The sequence below is a fragment of the Tyto alba genome, unplaced genomic scaffold (genome assembly GCF_018691265.1).
Source record: "Tyto alba isolate M040663 unplaced genomic scaffold, T.alba_DEE_v4.0 Super-Scaffold_17, whole genome shotgun sequence".
In the NCBI taxonomy this organism is placed as follows: Eukaryota; Metazoa; Chordata; class Aves; order Strigiformes; family Tytonidae; genus Tyto; species Tyto alba.
In genome coordinates, this window is record NW_024881279.1 from 7,652,595 (window position 1) to 7,675,357 (window position 22,763).

At 40.9% G+C, this 22,763-nt stretch overlaps 1 protein-coding gene across 2 annotated transcripts; it reads right to left on the minus strand.

The window, feature by feature from the left end:
* Positions 1–196: 196 nt before the first annotated feature.
* TBC1D9B (TBC1 domain family member 9B) lies at positions 197–22,695 on the minus strand. Of its 2 annotated transcripts, XM_042790435.1 has the most exons (22): positions 22,465–22,695; positions 19,860–19,970; positions 17,091–17,209; positions 15,806–16,034; positions 14,932–15,190; positions 14,074–14,281; positions 13,729–13,941; positions 13,407–13,568; positions 12,651–12,801; positions 12,041–12,255; positions 11,182–11,299; positions 10,182–10,467; positions 9,406–9,535; positions 8,134–8,232; positions 7,417–7,485; positions 6,395–6,635; positions 5,959–6,024; positions 5,733–5,804; positions 5,265–5,315; positions 4,133–4,180; positions 3,576–3,682; positions 197–2,651 (listed from the first exon to the last, which is right to left on the minus strand). In XM_042790435.1, exons 1-22 carry the CDS (start codon positions 22,580–22,582, stop codon positions 1,959–1,961), a joined length of 3,765 nt encoding a protein of 1,254 aa, XP_042646369.1. In that variant the 5' UTR covers positions 22,583–22,695; the 3' UTR covers positions 197–1,958. The 2 variants fall into 2 exon arrangements, with proteins under 2 accessions (XP_042646369.1, XP_042646370.1); XM_042790436.1 differs by lacking the exon at positions 5,265–5,315.
* Positions 22,696–22,763: the final 68 nt, after the last annotated feature.

The following is a 22,763-nucleotide window of genomic DNA, read 5'->3' on the forward strand; positions in this document are numbered from 1 at the left end:
AAAAAAAGAAAACCAGAAAAAGATGGGAAAAAAAAGTGTGAAAAGAAAAAAAAAAAGGAAAAAAAAACTTTAAAAAGGAAGGAAAGAAGGAAAGGAAAAAAGTTAGACTCCATTCACACCAAGTCTGTTCTTCTAGATAACCGCCATGGACAAAGCAATATTCCATGAGCTGAGAAATAAAAGGCAAAGTAGCCTATAGGATTCTGGTTCATTTATTGAGTACATGACAGGTAAGACAGACAGACAGTGTAAAATCACATGTATTATTTGTACTTTAAAAAATTACAATAAATTACTGAATAATTAGTAAAAGCAGTTTTACTAATGGCTGCTCTCCAGTGATACAGGACAGAGGAGGCAGAGAAATATGTACCAGCTGTGAATACATACAGAGAATGTCACAAGGAGTAATTAACACTGAGTAGCACACCAAGTAGTGTTAAATGGGAACATCCAACCGTACATGTCCTTCCCATCCTTTACATTCCAAATGCCAGCCAAAAGTTGTGGCAAACCTGGCCCTCCGGCGCGGGTCTGCTCTTGCCGAGCAGCAGCAGCTCCTGCTCCGGCCCTGCAAGGCAGATGTCTGCGTACTGAGATGAAGTTATCTGTAGGAACAGCATTAATTCTCCTTCCTTGGCGTGCACACCCTACTACCAGAAGGCTAACTCTTAGTTTCTTCTGGTCTTAATTGATTTAAAAGAGCAGTCACTCAGTCTCCCAGTTATTTTGTCTTTAACTGGAAAGAGATCTAGTCTATCGAGGTTCCCGGTAATGGGCTGATGGCAGAGGGCCACACTGCTTTGAATTCTTCTTCTTTAGGTATAAATGCCCTTTGCTGTGTAGTAGTTTCTAAGAGCATGTCCATTGGTAGACTTTTTGTACAGGAGATGTTCATAAAGGACACGCTGAGCAGGTGCAGGTGGGACAACACTCCTGCACATCTTCCTGCCCCAAGCATTTGTGAGGGCTGACTGATCATAGTATTCTTAGGGGTCATCTTAAAAATTAGACTGATCACTAGCTAGTAAAAACAGAGAATCAGCAAGAAACAGTGAAAGTTTACTGACAGGGAAAGTCCAGCAGACCAGCGTGCCACTGCCCTGTAATGCTGAGCCTGACTTACCGCCTTCTAATTTAGGAACTTATTCCCTCATTGTAACTGTCATGAGCCCATTGATTGACTCAGTACTACTTCTGCACTGAAGTCAAGGAGCTTGTGGCTTCCCAGACAAACTAAAACCAATGGCTTTCAAAGAACTAGAAAAGCAAATGCTAGAAAAGCAGGTTTGTCTGAAAACTCCTGAATGCTGAAGGAGAAAGTGATCATACACTATGAAAATGCAAAGTCACATCTGAAAGAAACCTGCAGATTTGAGAAATGTCTGTGTTTAGATCTTAGGGTGCTGGGAGCAGTGGGGCACATTTGCATCATAGCTGCTGAGTCACAGAACAGCACTGAAGAATTTACAAGACTATTTATAGGTCAGGGTCCTATAGCACTTGACTACACTGCATTAGCTCTCAGACTGGCAGTCAGAGGTGAACATGGTTTCAAGCCAGGCTGCATCTGCTGTGCAAGTTACCCAGGAACCTACAGCAAACAAGGGCAGGCAAGGAGCAGTTACCGTCTGAAATAAAACTTCATTAAAATAAACGACAGCAAAAGGCAGACATGCATAATTTATGGTGGTAATTCTATATGTCAGGGGCTATTAGGTTCTAATGGCTCTTGAGAATGTAAGTCTAACTCTGTCAGTCAGAGTAGCCAAAGAAGCACCTACACAAAACAGTCACTGTCAGAAGCCCCTTAATGATTGGAATCTATTGTATTTGTGTAGTTACTGGTCTCTGATTAAACAAAAAAAAACCCCAAATACAAAATATCAAACCATCCTGCCATCTGCCACGTTATCTCCCTGTTCTATCTCCCAAAGACAATTACTGCTTTCTTGAGCTCACCCTGACACAGAGGAAAGTTCATAGTCACTGGATGAACTGAACTGCCTTTCTACCTTCTTCTGATCTTTGATCTTCTGCAGAATGTTGATTTTCTTCTCAAAGTAGTTTACAAGGGCTGTTTCTGTCAGCATGGAAGCCAAGATCTGCTCAAAGGAGATAGACCAGTCAGTATCAATGGTACTACCATACCTGGCAGCTGAACTACTGCCTTCACAACCAACCAGGACTGTGTCATCTGCAATGTCTTCACACTGCAGGGAGCCTGTGCTGACCATGGAGTAAGAAGACATGGACATATCATCTTTGGTTTCATCATCTGACAGTAGTTGTAAAGGAGAGCCTTGTCCTTCCCCTGACCCATCTCCTAGAGTTTGGTTCTCCTGCTGTGTTTTTTCAGGCTGAGCATCTCCGCACGTTTTGTCCTCATGGTCAGCTTGGGGGTGCTGCTCCACTGCTGAATTCTGACTCCGTTCAGATGTTGGTGACTCCTCTTCACTCACAGCATCTTGGGTATTGTTTGCTTTGCAGTCCTCAGACTTCCTCACGGGCTTGTTGGAGAATTTTTTTCCAACCTCCCCAATTCGCAGGAGGAGACTGGCTACAGTAGCAATTGCATGGTACAGCTCTTGCTCCACTGGGTCCTCACTGAACATGTTGTAAAGGGTCTTGCATAACTCTATGAATTGTTCCTTTGAAAGACAAAGACCAGAAAGTCATACTTCAGGCTGAAAAAAACTGACAGTGGCAGACCACAGAATTATAGCATATCTCAAGTTGGAAGGGACCCATAAGGATCGAGTCCAACTCCCCGCTTGTTGCAGGACTACCTAAAACAAAAGCTATGTCTAAGAGCATCATCCAGATGCTCCTTGAGATGAAGCAACAGGCACCATCCTGACTGACTCCTTGTTTATCTGCCTCCCCATCAAGTAACTGTCAACTTATTGTACTAATTCAGAACAGTTCAATACAGGCAAAATCTTCCCTCTCTGCGGTAGAAGCTAAATTGAGGTACAGCTAGCAATTTAATAGTGGTGGAGGTTTTTTCTGACAGATGAACAGAGTACTCACATATTCAGATCTGAGAAAACCTAAAGTTTTACTTCTGTCCTGCTACTCTCTTGTGGTCAGCTTCAAAGTGCTTCTGAACTGGTTTAAGTAGCACCCATCAAGGAAATGAGAGACAGAAAAGATCACACCAGTCATCAGACTCTCTTTCCTGTAACCACATTCTTTGCTCTCCACTAAGCAGCTGTAACTCGAGGCAATGCAAAAATAAAAAAAGCCAAACAGGTTTTTACAACTGATGGCATATTTGAAACATACCGCTCTGGAAGGAAAATGTAGATTGCAGTTCTTACAGGAAAAATTGGTCTGGGAGGCAGACAGAATCAAACACATTTGATTGGCAGAAAAAAAAAGCAGTTTGTCTATGTCCACTGAGGAATTCAACACTAACGTGGAATTAGAAGCTTCTAAAGCTCCCCAGGCAAGAACAACAGGGAAATCTACAGGCAAAGACTGAGTATGCTGGCAAAATGGCTGCACATATCGCTGAATTCCCCACTAAGCTGTCAGTCATCCAACTGGAAACCTTCACATTCACTTCTTACCTGGCTCATTTTGGGGAGATCTTTAATGGTTTCTTTCTTGGACTCTTTTTCCTTGGCCCACATTCTTAGGTAGTATCTGTAGTCCTGTGGACTGGTACCTTTCTCCTCTGAGAAGCAAGAACAAGCCACTACTGTCAGGTGGTTAAAGGTTTCAGACTTAAAAAGCGAACCTTGTGCCAGCAAAAATCATGCTAGAAGCAGGTTTTATTGACAGTTCAGGAAAGCATCTACCAGGACAGTTGCATTGTTTTCTGCTGGTTTATCTGATACAGCTCAGTAGAGCAAAAATGTTAACACTTCTGCATCAGGCTGACTTCTCATAAATGAACTCTATGAGTTGACAACTTACCAAACATGATTTACAAATGTTACAATCTGTGTTATGTAAAACAGTCAGAGCAGTAATGCCTAAGAGATTTTTTTTCCCAGCTCACATCTCACTTCACCTGTCCACGAGGGACACTTTGAAAGGTCTCCTTGATACAGCAATGGACAATGAATAGTTCATAATATGAGAAAGACAAGACTAGAACGTGGTCTGTTTATGATGAAATTACCTTTTTCTGGACCATTCTCATTTCTCCTTCCTTTATCTTCTTGGGTTTCTAAAAAATTATGGAATTATAGAAGAACAATTAATAGCTGATTTTCAGCAGCACAATGCCTGAAGAACATAAGACAACTCATATACAAATCAAAATCATACAAAAATATATTTAATAGAAGTTAGCTCTCACACTCCCACATCATGTTTGGAGGAATGAACAGAACAGGATGGAAGCAATAGGCTGAAGGAATGAACTGGGTAAAAAGCTACACTGAAAAAGTAGGTTGAAGAGCTGAGGTAGAGGGCAGAAGTCTTAAAAGAAAGGGTGAAACACAGATATGAAAGACCGTTAAGCAATGTGATGACTTAAAGAGAAGTTCAGTTATCCAAAGCAAGATAATGAATGGAAAAAACCCAAACCGCCACTGAGCACATATGTGACTATCATCTATACTCACCATTATTTCCTAGCTGAACTGACACTTTGGGATTAATTTGCAGAGTCTAACTTTACAAACTTCACTTCTGGTTCCCTATATTGTCACTAGACTATATAGGAAGTCTTGGTTCAACTCAGACTGTTATGTTAGCCACTTAACACCACACAACACAACTACCCGTTGTACATACTTGCTCAGATTTTTTTTTCTGAGCGCTATTACATTTTGGTAAACATTTTGCACAATTGAGATACTTTGATCTCCAATCTGACAGTCCCTAAAATAATATTTTAAGAGATACAGTAAATTAGTCTACTAACAGCTTTACAATTCAGTGGCATGCATCCTTATGTCTTTAAGTTAGAACTGTCAAATAGGCACAGGTATCATCTACCCAGGCCAGTAAGCCTAGCAGCCCCCAACATTCTGCCCTGAATGTACTTTCCACCCATCAGTTTATAGGGTGAAATAAATTCCACTGAAAGAAGCTGGACAAAACCTATTTTGACCAAGGTTGAAACTCAATAGGTAGAATACACTGAAAGATATCTAATTACTTATAGCACTTTATTCATAGTGGGAATGTTATAAGAGAGGAGCAGCAGCAACAACTTCAGAGTATTTAAAATAGCACACTGGTGCTAGCAGATGATATCAGCATTATAGCCATGCTCAACGCATGCACATAATCCATGGACTGACCTTGAGACTCACAGTGAAGGCAGAAATCCAGCTCTGAGACAAAAGGAGATACTTGAGCGGCAGAAAAAGGGGTTGAGGAGACAATATCCCAGATTAAACAGAAGAAAAGGCCAGACACAGACAGACACAGAGAAGGAAACAAAAACAAGAAGAGAGACAATGAGACTTGCAAGAAAAACCTAAATCATAGTGGGAGGCAGGGGCTGGTAAAAGCGCACTGCTCCTCCTCAGCAGTCTATGACTGTGCTTCAGAGCATGCTGTGCCCTCCATGAAATGGGCACTGAGGAGTTTAAACTCCAAACTTCTTTCCCATCATGCAACAAAGACTGTGAACTCAAACACACTGGAAATCCTAACATACTGCCATCACGAGACCACACCTTGCACAAAATCACTATTCACAGCACATGGATTTATGATGCAAATCCTGACTAAACTGAGAGGTAAAGGCAGCAGCGTTGCATTACCTTCTGTTGTAACATCCTCTGTGAAATAACTTGTGGCCTCCAAAGCAGACTCTGTCTCCTCTGGATTCAGAGCTGTATTTACAGAGAAGGATATGTTAACACCTCTAAGCTAACTGAATAGCAGTATCACCCACTTCATTAGCAAAATTCACGAGGCATCGCTTTTCAATTGCATGTCAGAACAGACCATGCTCAATAGTAGTGGTATATAGAAGCAATCACTCACCAGGAGGCAGATGCAGTTTGTAGAGTACTTTGAGTTTTTCAGTGAGGTCGCCATGGTACATACCACCTGTGAAGAAAATAAAAAAACCCCAAACAGGTTAAGAAAAACAGAACTTCGGATAAAGAATCACCCTCTGCTCACAGACTCAAAACAGAGTGAGTTCACATACAGCGAGGAAACACTAACTGCACAAAGCCCTCTGTAGAAGCAGTGAAGAAATCCATGGCAAAGCCACATCTTGTTGGTTTGCCACCTATCGTTTCCCACAGCGGGAGACTGCCTAGCAGCATAAAATCATCTTTTGTTCTGCCTGAATCTTCCCTGGCACCCTCCCCTCATGATAGTGCAAACACCACTATCTCCTTTTAGTTCTCTGCTTGGAAAAGGAGAGGAACAAGTTTTGCAATATTCCATCATCTCCAGAAACACCACTTACTCATCCCTGTCACAAACTCCTTGAAGTTAATGAGAGAATCCCTGTTCTCATCCAGAAGCCGGAACAAACGCCCTGCTAGCACAGGCGTATGTGCGCCACAAGACCAGGGGGTCAGACTGATGAACAGCTCTTTGAACTGCTCCATGTCTATGCGATACTGCTCCAGGTAGGGCAAACTCTGATCTCGGCGGGCAGCTGCAGCACGGTTATTTCCCCAGTAACAGCTCATCAGATACTTTGCCTTTGGAGGGAAAGGATTAACATGTCAGCTTCTACTATACAACAACCCACACGAGTGGAGACTTCGTTATAACTCAAGAATAGCATCAAGTAAGCAAAGAAGAGACATTGCAGGACAGACTGTTTATCTTCCCCATTACTTCTAGTGTTACTTCACTATAAAGTAATATGAAATGAAAGAAGAGATAGGGATTTCACTAAAAGCACAAAGAACAATTCTAAGTGAAAAATACAAAAAACACGTTTTCAGTTTTGAATGAAATGACACTCAGGCTTTACTGCAAAGGGAACATGCAGGTTTTAGAACTAAGCCTCTCCTTCTGAGTCTACGGCACAGTGCAACCAAGTTTGCAGCGACTTTGGTAAATGCAGTTGGGTAATATCACTCTTTTAAAAATACATACATTGACAAATAGATGCAAAGCATTTAAGTAAAAGTCAATGGCAAACTTGAGAATAAAAACTGGGGTACAGTCAATTCTAGGTTGCCATTCTAAGTGCTATTTGACATTCCTTTCCATGGATTCCATGATCTCTTTCTGAATAAGTATCATTTAAATACCGTGAATGTGTTTCGTCCATCACTGGGGGGAAAAAAGTTAAAATAATAAATAAGATAGTAATAGGGCCAGTCTTACTGGCACCATGTATAACAGAATGCCACATCTGTTTCTGACAGGTTGGATTAAGAATCAAAGCAAAGTCATTGCTTCCATTTCAACTTATTCTGATATTTGTTCTCTCTGTGTCAGAAGACATTTTTCCTCCCTCTAGCTTCTTACCTTGAACACTACATACAGCTCTTCTAGTTCTTCAATAGAGAAACCAATGTCACTAGACACAGCTCGGACCTATAGTTAGGGAGAAAAATAGAGTGGACAATTTATTTCAAAGCTATAAAAGTTAATTATGACTCACTGAAAAATCTTTGTAACACAGAAAAGAAGAAAACAAGTGCAAGGAGATAGGACACAGGATGGGAGGGAAAACATAACCATTCTACTACTTCCCACTGCTATGGATTATATAGGTCAGGGAGACTGTTTCTGGTCAAGTAGAAACTGCTGACATTTTGAGCAGCTAGAAAAAAATACTTCACTTATTTCCTGTTTGTGCAGACCTGACTGTGCAGACTGTGTTGGCCCTCCCTCTTGTTTTTATCTTCAGATGTTTGACTCAGATGCATTGAAAAACAATAGTAAAAGAAACATATGGATGAGGTTCTCTACCCAGGACATAGGAGATAATTGCAATAGATATGGATACTTCCTTTTGGCCATGACCCCTTCTATAAAATTCCCTAATGTGCTAACTAATGTACTCTATAAATGACAAGAAAATGATTATTCCAGCTAGTAAATCCATTTTTCACATGAACTGCAATTCTTTAAGTCACTTAAAACTGGGTCTGCTACAGTGCAAACTTTCTAGATGCTCACAGCAAAACACATTCCATTAATATGCCATTTGGTAGCTCATTCAATCTGGGAGTCACATACCACACTCTTCTTGGCTGTATCCTCCAGAGACTGGATCACTTTCAGCCTTTGTTTAAAACGCATTTGTTCCATGTCATCTGCCTTCAGATTGCTAAATTTCTACAAGAAAAGGAAGCAGACCAGGTCAACATCTCCTAAAGAAAGAACAACCCCTGTTCAATTACATGTTCTTTAACAAGTGTACTATCCCCTCAGAGATGATCTAAAACTCCTAGAAGCCTTTTACCAGCAGCAAGAAGATGAGAAAAAACTTGAGCTCTATTCCCTATTCACCCCCATCTTGCAAGAGAAGTCATACAAAATCCACAAGAAATCCAGTATCAGAGGTTTCTAAATAACAGCTGAAAAAGCATCTGTCAGGACTGACAGAAATACAGATCCTGTACTGTGGCAGAGATAGGGGAATAGGCATGTTGTCATTCCTTCCATCCCAGTTTTTCTCTAGGACCCATATAAGATTCAGCTAGAAGCACCAAAGTTAAGAGGCTTTTATTCTGACTGAGTTGGACAAATAAGATTAATTTGGTGACATTCTTTTATAAAAGCAACCAAGAACAGAGACGGCAGATTTCAAAAAACAAACAAAATACCCAGCAGAATGATAGCTGCCTGACTGTAAGCAGCTGGAAGGGGATAGGATGAAAAACAGGAGATAAAACAGGGAAATGAATCTACATTCACCACAGCATAGCAGAGAACTGTCAAACACCAGTTCTCTTGCCTGTGTTTTTTTCATCCTTCAGGTACAAATTTCTTATGAGTTTGTTCTCCATATAAATAATGAGGTACACCTCCACCAGTGCAGAGGTATTTCAATAGCACTGGCATCATTCTCAAGTCACCTTCCAATTACTGTATTATGGATCACAGAACAGGATTGCTGTGCACATGAACTGTGATGCTTCCATGTTTCTGCAGTATGCTTCAATTTTTACCCTGAATTTCCCCCCCAGCTCCCTATCACTGACAATCCTCAAATACAAGTAAGAATGAAGACTTTTTTGGCAAAGCAGGAAGAAATCTCTGGTCTGTAACTTTTACTTATTTCAGTCGTCATTTTAGTCTCCACTGGTGCTGGGGAGAGTCTCTGTGATCTGCAATAACCAATAGTGTTAGGCTCTACTCGTACCAAACAGGTGGATTAATAGCTTGAGCCTGCACTCCTTAAGCACCTCAAGCTATGAAAACTGTTCAAATTCTGGCTGCACAAAGTATAAAACTGGATGTTAGTAGAGAAAACTCCCTTGGGCAAAAACTAAGCCAGAACCTCACCTCATAGGATGTTTTGATAAGTTCAAAGATGTCAATCTCAAGTGGTGGGTCATCTCCACTCGTCAACAAGGCATGCAAGTGGGGAATAGGGGGAGAGATGCTCTGTCTGTTAACTACATTGTCCAAATATCTGTGGGGAAAAAACAGAACAGGTGCAAGACTCCAGGATTAGTGTCCAGAAAAGAAGTAATATCCTAAACGCATCATTCCCAACTTCTCCGTATCATTAATCTAAACATGTAGGAAAATTTAATTTTTCCCAGCTAACCTGCAATGCTACCTTCGTGTTGATTTTCACTCCTTTTTGGGGCTATCTACTCTTTTTAAAGTGGATTCCTAGTCATAAGCTGAAGATCTTGCTGCACACAGAAGAGATTCACATTTCAAACAAGAAAATCTTATATTTATTAGACTTGGGAAGTATTTTCTTGATCAAGTTTTGTTTCTAGAAGGTGATTCCTGCCAGGATCTGTTCTTAATACTGAATTATAATTCTTCTGTGAATTTTGAATAAGCAATCTTTTGGAGTTCAAATTCAAACTAAGATGCAGGAATGTATTATGCTGCAAAGCAAACAACTGCAGAAATATGGGATTCCTCCATACTTGAGCCAAAAATTAATTTCAGCCATTGTAGAAAGCAATATCAAACCTCTCTGGGGCTCAAGTTTCGTCCTAGGATGTTATCTGTGACCTCCTATGTAATGGAATTAGGTAGAAAGAGATGACTAAGTGTACTGTTATTATTCAGTTAGAAATAAGAACAATGAATGGTACCTGCCCAGAATAGTCATGGCTTCACCTTCATCACAGCACTGTAACAACTTCTCCATGTTGGCATCAAGTATGGCCAATGACACCTGCAAGATAAACTTGATTCCTTCATAGAAAAAACAGTCGACAATGACCACGGCACTCTCAAAGGGCATGACACTGAGAAAGAGAGTGAGAAACCAGGAAAGGGATATGGTGGAAATCACTCCTAGGTCCTGCATCTTTTCTGACAGCTGTGGAAGATACTCCCGTGTAAGTTCTTCAAAGATGCCTTGGTCTACCAATGCACCTAAGAAAACAAACAAAAACAGTGGTAGAATTCAAATTGGTGGTATCATGGTACTATACTCAAGCTAATCAATTCTTAAAGAAAATAGTGTGAGTTCACTTTAATTTCATATATGCCTCAACATTAGAACTAAAATTAACACATTTATTTAGTTTTGTTTTCTGTTCTCAGTAAAATTAACATATTTAGATAGAGACCATTCCTACATTGCAGAGCATGCAGAAATAGAATCTCTCATTGATCTACGTATTTTCCCTGAAGAGTGGTGGAGGATTACTGATATTATGGTATTTACATCAAACTTTTATACAGACCAACTTTAAAAGCCCATGAAGCGGTGCTTTCACTAACCTTTCCTGGAAGCCTATTCCAAAGATTTAATACATCATTCAGATGGGTAAAAAATAACCCAATAATTTTCTTCTAGATATGCCTCCTTAGTGCTAATGGTCCCTCCTGCTACCAATTTTTAGTGACTTCATCTTCCTTGTTACTACAAGGCAGTACTACTACCTTGGTAGCCTGCAGTGTCTCTTCCTACGTCTCCATCACACACCTGCAACTTTAAAGGGAACAGGGTTGTGCTTCATCATCTTTAAAATGCATCACATTTAATTCATTCTGAACAACAAAGTGTTCCTGAGAGATGCTGGTACAGCAGAGATGCTGGTAGCTGAAAATCCAGTCTCCAGCACAAATTTGACAAAGACTCACCCACGACTCTTGTATTGTAGTAATCTGGCAACATCCGCTCACATAAAGCCACGAGGAGCCAGAAAGCCTCTTCCTCATTGCAGTACAGCAACAGTACTGATGTAACAATGTTCATGGCCTACGAGCCAGCAGAGTCAAATGGAGGAGAAAAACACAAAGATGTTTATGAAAACTCTGTCATTACAGACCAGCTAAACTTAAGAAGAATGAATACAGCAAAACTGTCACTAAGTCACATCTATTTCCAGCTTTTACTTGTACCTGAGTCAACAGATGAAACAGGAGGGTAAATTGGCTCAAAGTCAGTTCCTCTGTTTGTGAGGTAGCAAATAATACAACTACTTTTCATCAAGCACTTTCATTAATCAATGTGATTAAGTATAATTTAAAAATTTTTATGAAAAGTTTTGTAACAATTTGGTTGTAACAGCACAACATAATGAGAACCTCTAATACTCCAGCAATATACAAAATGAATCTGAATTTCCACTGAGTTGTTTCACAAATAAGCAATTGTCTTAATTTTCAGTATACTGTCCATGTGCATCATCACTTATTCAATTTAATTGCTCTTTTTAATGAAAGCAGAAGATGTTTTTGCTGAACTAGGGAAAGCTCTAGCAGTAAAGCCAGTACAAGACTCTGTAATTACACGTAACAGAAATGTGCAAAGTCTATTTACATGCTGTATCCAAAGGACAGTTAAGAGATCTTGCAACATAACCACTTCTCTCCTACTCTCACACCACCACATGGACGGCATGAAGGAAAAGCTTGAAACTAAACAAATACTGCAGAAAAAGTCCATGTCAATCACAGTCACAGTGTAGGACTAACAAGTCTAAGACTTCTTTCTTACCTGACAGTACCCAATTGTTGGATTTCTGAATGCATAAGCTGTTAAGACTCTCCGGAGGGCAGCAATTCCTAACTCATTCTGGAAGGCAGGATGTTCTGGCATAGAACGGTGCAGATCTCTCTCAATTTCCTCTGTAGCAAGGTTGTACTTTCCCATTGACTTTTCCACAAGATCTGCATAGTAACCAGGATGAGTCACCATCTCATTCCAAGCCCCTGTAACGACAAACAAATACTGCTTCACCTCTTGAGCTTTGGAATACAGATTTTATGCCCAGTTTCAGAGATGAGGCAGTCAGGAAGCACTACATGAACTCATTAACTACAAATAGATATGAAAGTATGTTAACAAACTCAATCATCCTGTTAAGAGTCTAGGTCCCAACACTGAAAGGCAGACAAAGGAGACCAAAGAGCTACTACACTCATAAAAAAAGTCATCTCAGGAACACAATCACTGTATTTTTAGCAAAACCACCATGAATTATCATTCAGGTAGAATTAACTTGTGATTAATATCTTCTGAAAGGAGCTAAGATTTACACCTTTTCCTCTGAGATATGCAGAAAGCTTATTTCTGATATCTCAAAGTATCAAGCACAACATCATACCTGAGAAAAGGAGCCACAGTTCTCCACGAAGATTCTCTGGGATTCCTTTTTGCACCAGCTCCCTAGTCTTAGCAGTGCGATACATACACATCCCTCGCCCATATTCAAAGAAATGAATGTTCCAAGACTCTTCCTTCATTTTCTCCTTTGCCTTCACAGGAACAAATATGGCCATGTTAGGAGATTAATGCATTTTTTATGTTTGTAGGACAGGTGATTTTTGGGTATACTCAGGCCTACATTTCACAAGAGAAATGCATTGTGACATTTAAAGCCTTTCTTCTTTCTGCTGAATAAAAGGGTGTATGCTAATCTACACTGTTCTGAAATGGTTCTGACCTTGCTTAAAGTCAAGTCTTTACAACACTAACATGGGCTGTGCAATGGCATTACACCTTGAAAATCTCTATATAAATGCAAGCAAAACCATGGTCTAAGATGATTAACTAGCAAGCAGAGATACTGGTTCTCTGCTTTCTTGATCTGAAGAAAGGTAGTTCTTCACAGACATGAATTTACATCCCAGAAGCACAGTAACACTAATTTCTCAGCCTGCAGTCAGGTATCTCAGGTATCTCAGTACTGATACAGTAATTTGACGGTCAGGTTACATCTATGCAGCACTATCATTGTGACAGACACAGCAGTGATACTGAAGGACTGACTAGGGCTAAAATGCATTTTCGGTGGACAGGAAATCTGTAACTTACTGCAAACTATTTAGAGTTCATTGTTTTCAGTTAAAATATTATTTACCCCTTTGGGTCCCAAGAGCTCCTCGGAATTTCTTCTGAACAGCTTGAGTAGTCCCTGAGAGGCTGTTGGCACTTCCCCAGCACAAAAGTTGACAGGTCGATTGCAGAGTGTAGACGTGGGGCTAACTGCAAGTGGGCTGCTGGAAGGCAACTCCGGAACCTCCTGAGCAACAGAACATAAAGCATCAGAGCTCAGGCAGCCTTCCTCCTCTGCTACTTGACTAACAAAGAGACATGTGCTGGTAACAAGCACTGTTAACGCACTGTAAGGAGCATTACTCTGGAAAGTCAACAAATGCTCCTCCCAGCTATTTCCTCAGTACCTCACAGCCAGGATCAGCCAAATTCCACTTCCACTCCCTGTCGCTGCTGCATGGTTTCTTGGATGGTGTTCTCTGCAAGAAGTCAGAGATTCTCTGTACCAAGAAATCTCGGTCTTTCAGATTGGCAAAGAAGAAGGTCATTTTACTTTTAGTGCTGATGGACAGAGGGCTGGGCAAGACACTGGAACTATCTGCCTTCTCAACTATTGTCACCTAGAAGACAAAGACAAGGGCCAGTTGGATCTAGCAGATACTCCATTATCTATAAAGCACTGTACAAAAGATAGAAGCACGCAAAAGACAAGAAGGGCCTGTAATCTTAATATACAGCTAAGAAATCCCTACCTCTCTGAGAGGAATGATGAGATGACAGGCTTCCTCTGCCTTGCTGGCAAAACAGATGTAATTGTTGGAAACAAACATCTGGCCAGGAATATGCATCTTGTTGAACGGTGTCCACAAGGTACAGTCTGTATGTCCATCCAGGCATTCATCCTTGGGCAACCGGAAAGTGGCACGGTAGCACTCATTTTTGGCTCGAGCATCCAGGTCTCTGGGAAAAGCAAGAAGTAGTCTGCAGAGGTTCTTTTCTCACTTCAAAAACCCACTCAAACACTGATGTTAAGCATTCATTCCAATCACAACCTTCAGACTCTGCTGTGTATTCTTAGTATTAATTTCTCTAAGTTGCCACCCCTTATCTGACTCCTCTTTCAGCCTTCAGACATATTTCACTGACAACTTACGTCCTGCAATACAAGATAAAATATGCAAGTGCATCTGTGAAACGTAAATGTTACATGAGATTCTGAAACTGCAGAGAACAGTCCTCAGTGGGAGGATTTATTACACTAGAAATGTACATTATTTTTTATAAATCTTCAACTTCAGACAAAGGGCCGGATGTAATTTTCCTCATTTTTTTTTTTTTTAAACAGGATTTTCAACAGTTTCTAGTTGAAAATTCCTTCTGACAGTGCCTAGTCATCCATGAGAAAGGCATGAGGGTGTGTGTGAATTCAGTAGCAATTTGGGATGGAAAAAAAAAAAAAAAGGATAGGCAGAGGGCTAATGACTGAAGTAAGTGATGCAGACCCAAGAGTGAGAAAACCCCAGCAGCACCTCAGAGCTACACAGTAGTGCAGATTTATTATTACAATGCCCCGTTATCTGTCTTCTCTTCTCACTGCCGGGAACATATACCTTTTTAATGCAGAGATGTTCTTAAGAGGCTTCCTGGGCTTCGGGAGGGACTTGTCCTGTAGGAAGCTCTCATTATCCAATAGCTGCCGCATAGCAATGTTAGCCAACTGCTCCATCAGCTTGAACGTCTCGTTGATGTTGAGAAACATGGAAAAATAAAGTTCACTGTCCCTTGTGCTTACTTTAATGCACTCAGGGAACAGCAGTGTAGCATTTTTTTCTAGCTGGGTTACATCCACCCACTGGATCACCAGTGTAACTGGGAAAAAAATTCAAAAGAACTACTATTACAATTCAAGGAAAAAAAACAAATAATCAGAAATAAAGCTTAAGCAGACAGTAAGATCTCAGTATAGCAGCATTTTTCCACTCTTACACATGGACAATTCTTTTCCTCATACTTTTACTGGGTTCTCCAAAAGTACTTGGAAATAGTCTTTGGAATCAACTAGACTAGAAATAACGCAGTTCCAAAAGGACTATCTCCGATCCAGAAAATGCTTTCAATTACCAAGTTTTCATTTTTTCTTTCCAGCAAATTTGCTTTTGACTGAGGAGTTCAAGCTTTGCAAATACTGGGTCCAAATAAAACTCACAAAAATATTGCTTGGTTCTCTAATCCATCTGAAGTAAAACTTCAGGTGTAGTTGTACAACTTGAGAAATGTTTTGAAAAATGACTCAGGCACTCAGTCTAAACATCACTGCCGTGCCTATGAGAGCAAGGACCGACCTATGTGTTGAACTAGAGCTTAAAGGATTTCTAAAAGGAAAAAAAAAAAAGTCAGCTTGAAAAAAAGTTCACACAGAAGATCAACTGCATCAAAAAGATCATGGGAAATTACAGCAAAACAACTAGCAGGCTTATAACTCACCCTCTTTGCCCAGCAGGAAGGAGTAGAAACAGAGGTGATTGACGGTGAGGTACAGCCAGCCCTGCCTGGGTACACGGCCCTTCCAATAGCTGCAGGAATAGTAATTGACCAACTTCTCCACCTCAGGCATCCCAAACTGCTTCCGCATCTTCAGTTCAGCCTCTTTGAATTTACCTGGATCCTCTTCACTCTGAGGCTGCTCATTCTTGTTCTCTTCAGCAATAATTCCCTGAAAGGACATGGGAGGAGAGAGAGAAAAAATGGAAGGAACATGCTGACAGACATAATATATAGCACACAAGGTCACAGCAGCAATCCAGAAGACAGGAAGAAGAAACACGACACAGCAGTTATTTCTCCTGTCACATCAGAAAAATAGTAAAGACATGCAGAAAGAGAAGTCAGATAGTCTGGGAGTCTATGAGCTGGGATCTACTCCTGAACGCATGCAGCCGGCATTCATGTTTAACATTTGACTGACTTTTTCACGGCTGGCCTGGTAGCACTTTGAACACCCTGCAGGAGAACTGAAGCCTGTTTTCACTTGCAAACATGCTTCTTCAACAGGAAGATGATCTGCCAGGAAGGGCAGAACTCCAGAGTCTGTCAGATCTTGATTGGCCAGAAGGAAAAACAAATGACCACGATCTCTCAGACACAGAGAAAATCAAAAAATCTGACTGAAGTACTGGAAAAGACTCTAATTGCTGCTGTTCAATAAAGAATTGTATTTATAAAGTTTCTACTCTGCAGGATTTGTGGGCTGCGAATCTGAAGCATGTTAACTGTACAACAAGCAGAGACACCTCTGACTCAGAAGTCAGTGGAAGCAAGGTGCAGTTCCTTTACAACCTAGATGTGTTTTAGACCATTGTGTCAGTGCAAGTACATTGCAACTAGAATTCTCTCTCCAATATTTGTTGCTGAATGAACACTCCTTAAGCATTCTCTCTGCATCCAATGTATAATCGGCAAGGATTTTAAAGTGGTTTTATATTTTAATATAATTAGTAGGAGCATCCTAAGCAGGCTGTTCCTTGAGATCTACTGCTTATAACCTTCCCCCCCCAAATACATTTGTCCGGTGTTATAACCGTAACATGATGCCGATAATGCTGTATGCATCCCATAACAATTCCCAATGTATGTACATATGAAGAGGAAGCAGAGAAAAGTTTTGCAAAGGAGCTCTTGCTCCCTCCCTCTCAAGGGTAAAAAATTCTTAAAACCACCTCCCCATTCTTTCTCAGGATCTGGAAGTCCTTCAGGGAAACATGTCGCTTACATGTATCTTGCCCTTGACAAAGGTGGTGATATCTTCTTCGTTATCAAAGATGGATAGAGTCTGCAGCAAGTTATTCTCCAGCCATTCCCAATGCTTTGTGATCTCTTTACGAGATGAACCTAATTGCAGAGGTGAAAGATGATGGGAAGAGCAAAGAACAAAGACAAAAGAACAAGGTCTTTTTTCCTCCAAATTCACAGGAGAAAACTAATAATTACCAAACAGTGATGCGGGCAAATCAAGCACACCAACTGTATACATGTCAAGAATATTTTATGTACACCAACATTATGTTTCTAATGTAATGTGCCACCGAGGATGATCAGCACACTCCCAACAGATCACCCTATTTGCCAGTGCACACCAAACAGGTTTTTTTCCCATAGAAAATGCATTCTTATGTTCCAGACGAGAAGTACTCTTTTACTTCCTGGTATTCTAGAACAAAAATAATGAAGTTTCAGAAGAACCTTGAAATTTCAGAACAACCAAACTTGTTACACCTACAAAGAGGTTCTGTTTTCTATGGGCAACAGTCAGTAGAGAAAGCAACTAAAATATTAATGTCAGAAAGTTCTTTGCTTTCTTTAATAAAAATATCCCAGCAAACTTTATATCAGTTAGTTGTTTTTAACCATGCAGTCTATAACAGTTCAAAAAGGATAAGTTTCACTGTGTAACCAGTTTAAAGAACTTTTCTATAGAAAGTTGCCTTAGCTAGTTATTAATAATTTCAAAGACTTGTGTTTACTAAAAGATTTCTTCCTCTCTATTGATAGCTACAAGATATTCTCTTGCAGACAGAAAAAAAGATGCAGAAGAAATAAAAAAAGCAATTATTTTTTTTAACAAGGTAAGAAACATTAAATGTACACAAAAGGAAATCTGTTTAAATACAAGTCAGAGACATTTGTAAGTTTTTCTTTGCCAAATTCCAGTGAATTTATCTTCTGAAGTTTCATACAAAAGCAGTGGGATATCTAAAAACGTTAACAGCATGCCTCCCACTACTTGATTTCTCTGCAAGTACATTAGACCCCTCCGTGTGGTTAATGATGGAAAAGAAGAAAGCAGCAAAGACAAGCAGTTCCCTAAAGCCACTGCTCTACCTGACTTTCTTTTTGAGTAATATGAAATGGCTTATTTTAAGGGCACAGAATTATCAATTATAGGATGCTTTGGTTGTGGAAAAAACCCGCATGTCCAGTAACAATGACAGGGGAACAGTGTTCTGTTTTGTTTCATCAGCTGCATCTCTCACCAAGTGACAGCAGACAAATTGCTAAAATAAGTCAGACCTCAATAATTGATCTTTCTAAGAAAAACATAAGAATGACATATATGAAAGAGTAAAATTCTGCAATTCCTACAAAGAGAGGTGTAAGAACAAAGTGTGGAAAGGCCAAAGCTGCATGCATGACCACAATGCTGCCCACTAGTACTTACACATAATAAATCATAAATAAAAGATATGCATTTTTCAAATAGAGAGCCATATACATTTTATCACTTTAAGTGAATGCCAGTATTCTTATCTTAAGAACCAGGTATGATTAAAAAAATACTTCGGATGAAGACAATGTATTTATTCCAGTATAATAAATTATCAAACTCCATTCAGTTGTAATATAGCCTATCTCATTTGACTATGCTGCATTATTTAAAAGTAACTAAGATACAGAGGGTATCAACTGAAACACTCCTGAAATAGTACAAAAATAACACGCTCATTTAGTGTGAAGATACTATAAACTTTCACATTTGCACCATATGCAGCCACTAAATATTCTGTTTTTTTCTATGTAGTTTCTGGCCTGCCATTTTGTTTTCTGTCTTTCTTCCTCTCTGCTTTTGCCTTCCTCAAAAGGGCAACTGAGTTCCTGTGAAACACAGCAACTTCTAAACCTCTCTGCTGCACAATTTATGTAGCTCTGCAAGGGAGAATATTGTGCTGGTTGCCTGGGGAGAAAATGGGAACAGGAAAAACAAGACATCAACATCTGTGGGCTTAGAAAATGACTACTTCATGCTCAGATTTTACATCTCAACCACAAAGTGAGAAGTGAAGATTCTTATTATAAACAAAGTTGGTCTAACAAATACGTCTGAAGATATTTTCTCTTTAGCAACCAGTAGGACCTAAAGCCTTAATCAAAGTTCACCACCAGGTATTAGAAGGTTATACCATGATATTCTAATACAGCAGTTACATTTCTCAAGTAAAAGAGGCCAAAGATTCTTGATGTTTTAAAAACTATTATTGTAATATATTTTACAGATATAGTATATATATACATCTATTACAGGCCAGAAGTAACAGGAGAAAAGTAAATTGGATCAAGCCATTAAAGAGATTCCCCAAAGAGTGTTTGGCACTTTGACCAACCTTACATGTTCCCATCCTGTACCGTGTTCCTGGTAAGCAGGTTTTGGCACAATACTCATCATCCCACAGTAATCTTATAATCACATTTTTTTATTTGAAAAATCTCACAATGACCTTGCGAACAGATACACCTTGGAAGAAAGAAAATTCATAACATTTGCAGAAACAGAAGCTTTTACAGAACCTTAAGTTCCCAAACTACAGTTTAAGCAACACTAAGAAGTTCTGTCATTTCTGGCATCTTCCACTATCCTGCCAGAAGCCCTAGGAAGTTTCCCAAGCATTCACAGAATAATCCTATGCAGGATAACTGACCATCTGAACCTAAAATACAATAGAATAACACAAATCCAGGCCCTGACAAGAGTCACATCAATACATACCGCATGCTACTGCCCAATACACTTGAGAGTCCTGAGTCTGGTGCAGAATGCGGTATGGGGCGACTCTGGCACTGGAATCCAAAACCACATCTAATGTTCCCACAAGAAGACCTAGGAGGCAAAGAGAGAGAAATTAAACCAACATAATTCCAAAACAAAGAACTGAGTTAAGTACAAATACAGGATCAATCAACACAACAGAAAAATTCCAATGTTCATGTTATATATGCTGTGATAGAAAAGCAATGGCACTTGGTTGAGAAAATTAAGACGTATATCCAGTCACTTCCAGCAGGTTACTTATAAATCAACTATAGCCAATCCCACTGGCAATGGATAGTTTAGATGACAATTACATGTCTACTAAACCTCATTATAATTCTCTGCCTTGCTAGGAGAGTTTTCTAATAAAAGTTAAATGTGTTTTCCTCTGTGGGGTTTCTGTTTGCTAATAGTGATTTTTAAGCCTAAACTAAAACACGGAAGAGTTTTCAATGCTGTACCTTTCAGCATCACCTATGCAAGCAGTAGGCAAGAGAACTAATCCAAAATGGAATCAAATAGCTCTTGAAAATCTGGTACTCACAGGTTTCAGTGATGTTTCTAGAAGTACTTTGATTAAACAAAGAAGGCAGAGAATCAAAATTTGGTAATACAGAAGCTAAAATATTTTTAGATGATGTTAAATAAAAAATAAGGCACTTTCAGAATAAATGCTGACAGTCACCACACTTTGTAAAGTACATCTATTTTTTTCAATTAAGTCTATTTACTAGATAAATCAAATATCTAAGATGATACTTTGTTTTGTTATTCTAGATAATGTACTATGAGAGTCTTTAATATAAATTAATTTTGCAACATCCTCACGATTAAAACTTTTCTAACATTAGAACTCGGAGAGGGAGCAAGGTTGCTCCTCTGGATCACTACTGGGGAAGCCCAGGCTCAATTCCCTGCTCTCCTCCCTACAGTTTGGGTAAGTCTGAGCAAACTGTACTCATCCATAACTCATTCAGTATCATGTAACATGCTACTTCCTCCCCTTTACCTCTCTTGCTATCCAAAAGCAAGTAACAGATTAGAAACACACCACTGGTCATACTTCAAGAGAAACACCATCCACAGCAAGCTCATCTGGTAAGCCTTAAAAAAAATACGGATGTATCCAGCACAGCAGGATCTCGGTTTGGGCTCCAGGTTTCTTGCGTGCAGTTTTAGGCAGAATACAGATTAAAAAGTCATTTTGAATACTTCCTGTAATAGCAAACGTGGCAAATATTGACATATGGACCCCTAACAAGACACGCTTAAGACCCTGAGTCCGACAGCAACTTAAACACCTTTCCAGCTTGTCTGATTATCTACGTTCTAACTCCAAAATGTCAACTTGCAGTCGTACAGCTCTTTAAAGAGAACACGTGGCTTTCAACATGTAGGAGCTCTAAAGAAGACTCTCTCACTGAGAGTGAACTAGCTCAAGCTGAGAGTGAACTAGCTCAAAGCTTCAGCCGTTCAAGAATAAATCAGTTTAAAAGTTTCTAGAATAGCACCAGGCATCATTTGTTCTAGAAAAAACCTAGGAAATCCCAGAATACAATTACATGCCTACATACAAAATTACACAAGTTATGTTACATAAAACAAAGTAATTAATTTTGAACATTGTGAAAAGATGAAATATGCCAAGGATGTTTATCAGCCATATCATTTCTGTAGTTAGTGTATTTGGTTAACAGGGCTAATATGTGACACTGGCTGTGCATAATTCACAAATGTAAAAAGCACGGTTTTGTTATTCACATAACTGTGTAAGCATTTTGCACATGAATGGAGTGTTTTAGAAGTGAGGGGATTTTTTGTTGTTGTTAACATTGTGCCTTGGTCAGTTATGTTATTTTAACAGTTTCTTGTCACCAAACATGGCTATCAGGCATACGCACACAGGGGTAGTTTTCATGGGGCTGCACACACACAACTTCACCCCTGGGCCTGAGCACTGCACAATTTTCATACAGGTATTAATTAAAAACAACATCTTACTTTCATCCTCTAAATCTTGAAAAAGCACACCACCAGAAAAAAAAAAAAAAAAAAAAAAAAAAAAGAAAGAAAGAAACACCTCAATAATTCAAAGCAACACCAGTATTCCACAGAAGCCATTTTCGACGAGGGAAGCAGATCCTCGCAGCCACCCCGGTTGCACTGTGTCCTCCCTGGCAGCACAGGGTAGGGGAGGCCCGCCCCAGCCCGCCCCGCCGCGCTGCCCGGCGCTGCGCACCCCCGGCCCGGGGGGCGAACCGAACAACGGGGCAAAGCTGCGACCGAGGACGTCCCGGCGGCTGGGGCGGGGGTGTTACAGGCAGCGAGAGGCAAAGGCGGCAGGAGCTCCGCTCACCCGGCGGGGCCTGCATCCCCCTCCCCGGGCACCCCCGTCTCCCAGCGCCAGCCCCGCAGTCCGTCCCCCCCCCCCCCCCCCTCACCCCACCGCCGGGCCGGGCCCTGCGGGGACGCGGCAGCGGGGGCAGGAGCTCCCCGTCCCTCTGCCCGCGCCGGGCCGGGCCGGGCCGGGCCGGAGCCTCCCCTCAGCCCCGCCGCGCCTCACCCGTGAGGCCGCCCCCTTTGCCGTGTCCCCGCCGGCGCTGGAGCAAGAAGAAGGGGTTGGCCCGCTCCGTGACCCACAGCGCGCCAGCCAGCAGCACCTCCTCGGGCCCCAGCCACATCGCGGCGGGGCGGGGCGGTTCGCTTCGCTTCGCTTCGCTTCGGTTCGGTTCAGTTCGGTTCGGTTCGGCGGGGCTGGGCCGGGCCGGGCCCGGCCGGAGCGGGGAGGCGGCGCGGGGGGGAGCGGCCGGCGGGTCACGGGGGCCGCGCCGGCGGCCACGGCGCCCTCTAGCGGCCCGGCCC

Coding starts and splice junctions, on each gene's coding strand:
- TBC1D9B (XM_042790435.1), bottom strand. CDS start 22,582: ATGTGGCTGGGGCCCGAGGAGGTGCTGCTGGCTGGCGCGCTGTGGGTC. Junction 15,191..15,805: donor CTTCCTGCTGGGCAAAGAGG/GTGAGTTATAAG, acceptor TTTTTTTCCCAG/TTACACTGGTGATCCAGTGG. Junction 6,636..7,416: donor AGCTGTATGTAGTGTTCAAG/GTAAGAAGCTAG, acceptor TTCCCTCCAAAG/GCAAAGTATCTGATGAGCTG.